The sequence below is a fragment of the Sapajus apella genome, unplaced genomic scaffold (assembly GCF_009761245.1).
Source record: "Sapajus apella isolate SASKATOON/1434 unplaced genomic scaffold, GSC_monkey_1.0 scaffold77, whole genome shotgun sequence".
In the NCBI taxonomy this organism is placed as follows: Eukaryota; Metazoa; Chordata; class Mammalia; order Primates; family Cebidae; genus Sapajus; species Sapajus apella.
Window position 1 is genome coordinate 10,189,859 of NW_022437017.1, and position 9,072 is coordinate 10,198,930.

Consider the following 9,072-nt stretch of genomic DNA (forward strand, 5'->3'; position numbering starts at 1 on the left):
GTGATCCACCCGCCTCGGCCTCCCAAAGTGCTGGGATTACAGGCTTGAGCCACCGCGCCCGGCCCAGTGACACTTCTTAAAGAGAGTGTCCTGGGGTGTGAGGTATGCTTGTTGGCGAGGTTGGTGCCGAGTCACCTGCCTCCCCAGAAGTGCCCGGGGTGGGAGCCAATCAGTGTCAAATGTGCCTTACTCCCTGGTCACTGGGTGACTGAGGGGTGTCAGGGCCCTGTTCTCCTGTCCTAGTCTCTTGGTGAATGGGAGGTATCAGTCCTCTCTTCCCTGGTCCTAGGATTCTGCAACTCAGGCCACGTTTTGCACACGTGGAAACTGAGGCCCAAGTAGGAGAAGCACCTGTGCTGAGTGGAGCTGGGATTCAGGTGTTCTCTGCTGAGGGGGCTGGGACCCGGGCGTTCTGTGCTGAGGGTGCTGGAACCAGGTGCTCTGGGTCCACGTGGGCAAGGGCCGAGAGGGCCCAGAGTGGTACAGGCCGGTGTACTCTGTCCACAGAGGAGCCCAAGGTGGGCATCAAGACCATCAAGGTGTACTGCCAGCGCATGCAGGAGGAGAACATCACCCGGGCCCTCATCGTGGTGCAGCAGGGGATGACGCCCTCCGCCAAGCAGGTGGGCGCCCCACCAGCCTCTCACCCTCCCCAGCCTCCCCTGGGCGGTGCCAGCAGGTGGCCCACATGCCTTGGGCCACGCCAGCCAGGGTGCCCTGGAGGATGTGGCTGATGTCCGGCCAGCCCCGACTGTTTCCCACCCTGTCCATGGGCCACAGTGCTGAACCCCAGCCCCATCCCAGGCAGCCGCCATCCTTCCCTGGCCCTCAGGAGGGCATCAGAGCAGAGGGCACCGTGCCTCTCTCTCCAGCTCCTGTGGGCTCCAGTCTTTGGCCTGGTGTGCCCTCCAGGACCCAGAGACTCTTTGTCTTGAGCTGATGTCCAGGGGGATGTGCTGAGGAGGCCTGGCACGGGTTCCCCAGGGCCCATCGTGTTCCCCATCTGTCTGTTGGACACTCCTGAGCCTCCATGTCCCGTCTGTCGGGCACCGTGAGCCAGGCTGCCGCACTGGGACAGGCAGTCGGTGGAGCAGCTTGGTCTCTGGCCCACAGGGCTTTGGGTTCACGAAGCCACATAAAGCAGCGCCTGTGTATTGGGCAGAGGTCGCTGTGCCCACCCTGAGGCCTGCCCATGGAAGCGTCTGATGGGTGGAAACAGCCTCGTCACTGCTCGTGACAGGAGGCCCTTGGGATGAGCGGAGAGGCCGGGGAGGGGTGGGCTCTTGAGGGCCCCTGGGCTGGCGGTGGGGATTCTGATGTACGACATGGGTGTGTTGTGGAGGCACATGAGTAAGCCGCCTGTAGCCTGAGGCAGGAAATGGAGTTGGGGTTGTCAGGGCTCCTCCTGGCCGTGTCTGAGTCTCTCTCTCTTGCAGTCCCTGGTTGACATGGCGCCCAAGTACATCCTGGAGCAGTTTCTGCAGCAGGAGCTGCTCATCAACATCACAGAGCACGAGGTGGGTGCCCTGCCCCGGAGCCCCACCTGTTGGGGTACGGAGATACAGGATTTGCAGGTGACCTCCTAGGAAGATGTGGGATACAGGGCCCAGGGGCTGGCGCTCCTGCTAGCGTGTGGAAGGCAGGGTCCTCAAAGGGTGGCCCTGCAGCCGAACCTGAGAACTTCCTGGAAATGCAGGCTCCCGCTGGGCTCGGTGACTCAGGCCTGTAATCCCAGCACTTGGGGCGGCCGAGGTGGGTGGATCACAAGGTCAGGAGTTCAAGACCAGCCTGGCCAAGATGGTGAAATCTCATTTCTACTAAAAATACAAAAAATTAGCTGGGCGTGGTGGCACACACCTGTAATCTCAGCTCCTCTCGAAGCTGAGGCAGAGAATTGCTTGAACCCGAGAGGAGGAGGTTGCAGTGAGCTGAGGTCTCTCCACTGCACTCCAGCCTGGGGGACAGAGCAGAGCTCTGTCTCAGGGAAAAAAAAGAAAACGCAGGGTCCCAGGCCTGCCCCGGCCTATGGAACAGGGACTTTGGTGGGTGCAGAGGGACCCTAGTGCCACCGACCCAGCAGGAGTCTCAGAAGGAGGTGACAGTGCCCCAGCTCATCTACTTCAGAAGCTCCAGGAGCTGTGGCCCTGTAGACTTCACCCCTGCTTGTGGAGCTGGGGTGGGGTGGGGTGGGGCGGGGCGGGGCGGGGCGGGGCGGGGCGGGGCAGGGCAGGGCAGGCTCCCTGAGTGCCGGGTTGGTAGCTCAGGGGTGGTGGTAGTGCCTGGGAGCCCCATGGGGTCTGGCCCAGCCCTTGGTGATGTCTGCTGGCCTTCTCTCTCCACAGCTGGTCCCTGAGCACGTCGTCATGACCAAGGAGGAAGTGACGGAGCTGCTGGCCCGATAGTATCCTTTCCAGCCCCGCCGGCCTCTGCCCCACATGTGCCTCTGGATTTCCACATCCCCCTCCCCCTCCCCGGCCCTACCTGGCATTTTCCTAACCCTGCTTCCCAGTAAGCTCCGTGAGAACCAGCTGCCCAGGATCCAGGCGGGGGACCCCGTGGCTCGATACTTCGGGATAAAGCGTGGACAGGTAAGCCTTCAGGAGAAGAGGCCCTGGGGCGGCCCTGTGCTGACCACTGGTCTGCAGGGGCTTCTGTCCCCTCCAACCGCCCCTCCTCCTCGACACTGGGCCCAGAGAAGAGCATGACCCCAGGGTCAGCATCTCGGGCGCCTGCTGGCCCTCCCCAGCTGGTGTGCTGCCCGCCTACTGTCTGGTGCCCTCAGCCCCTGCTCTCCTGCCTCCGCAGGTGGTGAAGATCATCCGGCCCAGCGAGACGGCCGGCAGGTACATCACCTACCGGCTGGTGCAGTAGCTGCCGCCCTGACAGGTACCGGCTGTGGGGTTAGATATGGGGGTGTTGTTCCCTCTGTTGGTGTGCGGGCGTGTTCTGGCTTTGTCCCTGCAGCAGGCCCCACCCAGTGCTGGGCCATCAGGGCACCCCAGTCCCCACCTGGCTGCAGCTCCTGGGGCCCTGTTCCTGGCAGGGAGAGTCATGGTACTGTGTCCGCCCACTGCTGACCCGCCATAGCAGCAGGAGACTCCCCTGCGTGGCAGGTGTACGGTGGGACTTTCCAGAATAGGGTTTAGAAACCTGCCCAGAGACCCCAGTGGTCAGACAGGAGGTGGCTTCGAGCCAACTCTTCCCTCAGTGGGCACATAGGGAGGGACTGGCCTGAGTCCCAGGAGCGGGACAGCATCTGCCCATGTTGAGGGCCTCCCAGCTGCCCGACCCACACCAGAGGTGTTGCTTGGGCAGGCCGCTGCACTTTGTACTCAGCCCAGGGGTGGGGCTTAGCTAGGTCTGACTTTGGTCCGGTTCCTTTAAAGTCAGAGTCACTGCCCACACCTGTGTGACACCCCGCTCCCGGGCCGCCCTGCGGCCTGGGCCTCCCGCACCCCCTCATGCTCAGCAGTGGGCCTCAGGCTGTCCTGGACAGACCGGATCTGCCCCCCTCCTGAAACCACCTTCCTCCCCTTTCCTAGCCCCTAGAGGCGGCCACGCGGACAGTGACCTGGTCACCTGCAGGAGGAAGCCTCTGCTGGAGTCCAGCCCCCCCAGCGCTTTGGGCTGCTGCTCCTCTGGACTCCCCAAGGCAGGCAGCCCCCACCCGAATTCTCCCATCCTGGGCTGAGGCTTCCTGTGGATTTGTGCCTGATGCGGCCTCAGGAGGGACCAGACCCCCCAGGGAGGTCACTTGGTGCCCCGGGTCTGCGCCTAGACTGTGCAGAGTCCCCTGGGTTGGGGGCTTAGGGTCTGTCTCCCACTGGGCGCTCAGCCTCCCACCCTTCATCTTCCCTCCCTCAGCTCCTTACTGGGCCTGTGGCAGTGACCTTTCTCTTCCTCACACCTCCCTACTGGGGGGCCCTCTGTGTCCTCTCCCTGGTCCCTTTTGCCAAGGTTGCAGCTGCCTCAGAGAACAGACCTGATTAGAAACTTTATTCCAGCAAAATAAACGTGCGTGAGTTAACTCCAGTCGCTCGGAGACCCCCGTGTACCTAAGCCCCAGGTGGCCAGACCTGGGTTCCTGGAAAAGGGAGTCCAGGGCCTGTGTTCAGACCCTGCTGTAACACACCCTTGACACCTCTCTAAGCCCCAGCCTCCGCCCCATCCGCGGCTCCCAGAATGGCTTCTGGATGCCCAGTCCCTGCAACACACCTGTGAGGAGGGCAGGGTCTCCGTCCCTCATCCACACAGCCCCGTGGGCACCACCAAGGCCACGGCGACTTCACAGGACAGCAGTGATCCCCCAGCTCTGCTGAGCCAGGCCTGCCTGGGTGCAAAGGCGTGCAGGGCCCACTCCACACACAGCCCCAAGACCGCATGCCCCTGGAAGCAGGCGCCTGCTGGCACGACATCCGAGTCCAGACGCACTCGGCAGCATCCCCAGGATGGCGTAGCTGAGCCAAGCCACGGGGCCAGGACACTGGAGGTGGAGGGACAGGAGCACGTGGGAGCAGCCGCCACCCGTGGTCCTGGCCCCACCCCAGCTCAGACGAACTCTGGCCGCCTCTCCCTGCAGGAGCCCAGTGCGATCCGCCCACCACGGAGCCTCATGGCAGGCAGTGGGGCCTGCAGCGCGTTGTTGGACTGGTTGGTGTTGAACCCCGAGAGCTGCAGAGCTGGGACCCTGTCGTCCCCATTCCCATCCTCCCTGGCCACGGCCTCCAGCTGTTCTTCGCTACCACTGTGGCTGCCAGAAGCCTCCTCCAGGCTGGCCTCCTGCTGGTGCTGCTCCAGGAAGCTAAGGCGGCGCAGGGCACTGGCCTCCGATGAGGACAGCAGCTCGGAGGCCTCCTCCAGGTCCGAGTCTGAGTCGTTGGACACAACTCGGGATTCTGAGAAAGGGAGATGGAGGGAGAGACAAGGGCAGAGGGAGAGACAAGGGCAGAGGGAGAGACAAGGGCAGAGGGAGAGACAAGGGCAGAGGGAGAGACAAGGGCAGGGGCAGAGACGAGGGCAGGGCGGGGGAGGGCGGGGGGTGGGGGGAGAGAGCAGAGGAAGGAGGGGAGTGTTGATATGGTCTGGCTCTGTGTCCGACCCAAGTCTCATCTTGGAGCGCCCATAATTCCCACCTGGTGGGAGATGGTTGAATCATGGGGCAGGTCCTTCCCGTGCTGTTCTCATGATAGTGGGTAAGTCTCACAAGATCTTGTAGTTTTTAAAAACTGGAGCTGGGCGCGGTGGCTCATGCTGGACATCCAGCACTTTGGGAGGCTGAGGTGGGTGGATTGCCAGGTCAGGAAATCAAGTAAAACCCTGTCTCTACTAAAAATACAAGAACTAGGCATGGTAGAACTTGCCTGCAATCGCAGCTACTCAGGAGACAGGCAAATTGCTTGAACCTGGGAAGTGGAGGTTGGAGTGAGCCGAGGTCACACCATTGCACTCCAGCCTGGAGACAGAGCTAGTCTCCATCTCGAAAAGAGTTTCCCGGCGTGGTGCAGTGGCTCACACCTATAATCCTAGAGTTTTGGAAGGCCGAGGCGGACAGATCGCGAGGTCAGGAGTTTGAGACCAGTCTGGCCAACATGCTGAAACCCCACCTCTCCCAAAAATGCAAAAATTAGTTGGGTGTGGCCAGGTGTGGTGGCTTACGCTTGTAATCCCAGCACTTTGGCAGATGACCCGAGGTCGGGAGTTTGAAACCAGCCTGGCCAACCCTCTCTACTAAAAATACAAAAATTAGGCGGGGCACTGTGGTTCATGCCTGTAATCCCAGCACTTCGTGAGGGCAGGGTGGGCGGATCACAAGGTCAGGAGATTGAGACCATCCTGGACAACTTGGTGAAACCCCATCACTAAAATACACACACACACACACAGCCACACAGCCGTCCATGGTGGTGTGGGCCTCAGTCCCAGCTGTTCCAGAGGCTGAGGCAGGGAAATTGAACAGGTTGTAGTGAGCCGAGATTACACCACCGCACTCCAGCCTGGAGACAGAGGGAGACCGTCTAGTTGAACATGGGGGCAGCACCTGTAATCCCAGCTACTGGGGAGGCTGAGGCAGGAGAATCGTGGGGCAGAGATCGAGCCACTGCCCTCTAGTCTGGGCAACGAGCCAGACTACGGGGGGGGGGGGCGGGGGGGGAAGTGTCCTGGCACAGGCTGACTGCCGCCTTCCCTGCAAGATGTGACTTGCTCCTCCTTGCCTTCCATCATGTATTTTTGAGGCCTCCCCAATTACATGGAACTGCGAGTCCATTAAACATCTCTCGTAAATTGCCCAGTTTCAGCTGTGTCTTTATCAGCAGCGTGAAAACTAAAACAGGTGCCTTGTAACTAGAGGCAGCACCAGGGCCGGCCACCTCTGACAAGGGATGCCAGCCCCACCTGGGTCAAATCCCCAGCCCCGGGCCCTTCCCTAGAAAATGAGGCTCCCTTGGGAAAGGCACTTAACCCGGCCGGTGGCTGGTGCACCTGGAGCCTCAAACGGGCATCAGCCCCGTGTTCACATTGCTGGTTTCTGAGTATGGGGTAGGCGCCTCAAAAGGCACTGCCTTGTGTGAGTGTTTGCAGGAGGTTAAAGGAAAACAAATCGCTCACAAGTGTGGACTCCCTAGCAGACAAAATCCGCAACGTGTACACAACTGGGTCATGGCACCTGTGCCCATGGGTGCCACACCAGCCTCCTTTGGGGCTGCTCGGGCACCCACACACTCACCTCCGGCCCCGTCTTCCGCTGCCTCTGGGAGGGGGTAGACCATCCCCTCGCCTGCCTCCAGATACTGCACCTGGACGACCACCTCAGCCCGCTGATTGGACGGCTCGTCCTGCAAGGGCAGACCAGAAATTAGGGAGAGGACCGGGCTCCATGTTTCGTGTTGTAAATTAATAAGCACACACAGCCCCTAACAACTACTGACACCTGCTGCTGCCCAGGCTGTAACCACACTGGCCGTTCCCAGAAGGGGAACGTCCGCTCTTCTTAAGAGCTGTCTCCTCTCCCCAGCCCATCTGGGGTTTCTCCCGAGAGCTCCTTCAACAGCAGCACGGGACGGGAAGGCTGCACTCAACATAGACATTGTCAGAGCTTCAGACGCCGCTGTCCCGAGGTTGCACCCCAGGTGGTCTGTCCTCAGCCAAAAGGAAACTGCAGCTCCTAACACCCAGAGATACTGGAAGGTGGATTAAAAAATCCAATAGCTAGGCTGGGCACAGTGGCTCAAACCTGTAATCCCAGCACTTTGGGAGGCCAAGGAGGGGGTATCACTTGAGGTCAGAAGTTCAAGACCAGCCTGGCCAACAAAGTGAAACCCCCTCTCTACTAAAAATAGAAAAATAAGCTGGGTGGAGTAGTGAGAGCCTGTATTCCCAGGTACTCAGACTGAGGTAAGAGATCACACCACTGCACTCCAGCCTGGGCGACAGGGCAATACTCCATCTCCAAAAAACAAAACGAAACAAAAAAATACGAGGACCTGAAATCAGGAGAAGGGATGGAGATGTCGCTAAGAAATTAAAGTAACTCCAAGAGGCTGGGTGCAGTGGTTCACGCCTGTAATCCCAGCACTTTGGGAGGTGAAGGCAGGAGGATCCCTTGAGCCCAGGAGTTCATCACCAGCCTGGACAACACAGTGAGAGACCTGGTCTCTCCAAAGAAATAAATAAATCACAAAAATTAGCCAGGTGCGGTAGTGCAGCACACCTGTGGTCCCAGCTACTTGAGAAGCTGGACCAGGAGGATCACCTGAGCCCAGGAGTTGGAGGCTGCAGTGAGCCGTGACGGCACCATCGCGCTACGGCCTGGGCCACAGAGCAAAACCAGTTTCAAAGAAGCTCGAGAAAGAAAGAAAACAAATAGAACTCGTAAAAAGGAAAATCTGAATCGGGGAACTGATGCCACAGCAGAGTGCAGTGGTGGCTCCGGAGGGCTGTGGACACCTGGGCCAGTGTAGATAGAGCTTGTGGCTCGAGGATGAGGCCTGATGCCAGCTCCTATGGAGAGTGGAGGGGCCAACGCAGGGCCTTTGCACCTCCGCTGGAGTCAATGCAGACCTCACCCAGTTCTTAAAAACATAAAAAGACACAGGCCTCCAAACTATCTTCTTGTGGTTCCTTGGGCCTCATCCCACAACCAGTGTCCCCAGGAGTGCGCCCCCGCCCTCCCGGCCCCGAGTGGACAGCCCTGGTCAGACCCACACCCTCACCTGGCACTCAGGGGTCTCCTCCGACTCATCCTCGAAGACCAGGCCATAGTGCACGATGAGGGTCTCGATGACACGGGCCTGGTGGGGGTAGTCCACCAGGGAAGAGAGGGACACGGTGGCCTCAGTGGGCCGTGGCCGAAGCAGTGTGGGCCCGAACACGATGCCCAGGTTCCCGGGGGTCATCTTGTTCTCCTGCTCCACCTCCACGATCCTGCAGGGCGGGCAGGGCCAGGTGCTGAGCAGCTCCCGGGACCCCGCACCCTCCACCCCGTGCGCCGAGCCTCACCTGCGTAGGTGCCGCAGCAGGTACTGCAGCGAGGCCCGGTTATCGGGCGGCAGGTCCCGCAGGAGCTCCCGCAACCGACCTGCCATGGCCACCACCGCTGCGTCGCTCTCCGAGCCATCCTGCCGGCCCCGGGTCGCCGCCTTGGCCTCGGCCTCCGCCTTCAGGCTGTCCTTGGCCAGCCCCACGAGCTCGTGGTAGAAGCGGAAAGAGATGAGCGGCTCCGGCAGCTGCGAGGAGCCAAGGGTCAGCTGGGGTTGACAGGCTGGCCCAGCCCTCCCGTGTGCCAGCCACGCTCCCACCCTCAGCCCCAGCCCCGCCCCCACCAAACACTGACAACGCTCCACGGAGCACAGGGTCCAGCCACGGCAGTGGGTTCCACGCAGTGCAGCGTCTGTCCCCTGTCCCAACCAGCATAAGTTCTGGCCCTCCTACCCGGGCCAAGCCCCATCCCAGCCCTTTCCTCGCACTGCCCACGCCCACCCTGCGCTGACGGTATCCCAACGAGCTCGTGCTCTATTCAGCATCGTCTGACCCTTTCCCCACCACCTGCGAAGTGCTGGTCCCGCTCCCAGCCCC

At 60.9% G+C, this 9,072-nt stretch overlaps 2 protein-coding genes across 8 annotated transcripts in view; one reads left to right on the forward strand and one right to left on the reverse strand.

Annotated features, from left to right (window-relative positions):
* Positions 1–4,023, forward strand: part of POLR2E (RNA polymerase II subunit E) — a 7,315-nt gene extending 3,292 nt beyond the window's left edge. For 2 of the 3 annotated variants that reach the window (XM_032252463.1, XM_032252462.1), the window contains 6 exons: positions 508–623; positions 1,437–1,517; positions 2,343–2,401; positions 2,510–2,588; positions 2,806–2,886; positions 3,543–4,023. In XM_032252463.1, the coding sequence (XP_032108354.1) occupies positions 555–623; positions 1,437–1,517; positions 2,343–2,401; positions 2,510–2,588; positions 2,806–2,871 (354 nt within the window). In that variant the 5' untranslated portion in view covers positions 508–554 and the 3' untranslated portion in view covers positions 2,872–2,886; positions 3,543–4,023. The remainder of the gene's footprint in view (positions 1–507; positions 624–1,436; positions 1,518–2,342; positions 2,402–2,509; positions 2,589–2,805; positions 2,887–3,542) is intronic. The other variant, XR_004260985.1, reaches the window with a different exon arrangement.
* ARHGAP45 (Rho GTPase activating protein 45) overlaps positions 3,982–9,072 on the reverse strand; it is a 23,824-nt gene continuing 18,733 nt past the window's right edge. For all 5 annotated transcript variants that reach the window (XM_032252445.1, XM_032252444.1, XM_032252442.1 and 2 more), the window contains 4 exons: positions 8,497–8,723; positions 8,211–8,421; positions 6,725–6,833; positions 3,982–4,895 (listed from right to left, as the gene is read on the reverse strand). In XM_032252445.1, coding sequence (XP_032108336.1) covers positions 4,549–4,895; positions 6,725–6,833; positions 8,211–8,421; positions 8,497–8,723 — 894 coding nt within the window. In that variant the 3' untranslated portion in view covers positions 3,982–4,548. The remainder of the gene's footprint in view (positions 4,896–6,724; positions 6,834–8,210; positions 8,422–8,496; positions 8,724–9,072) is intronic.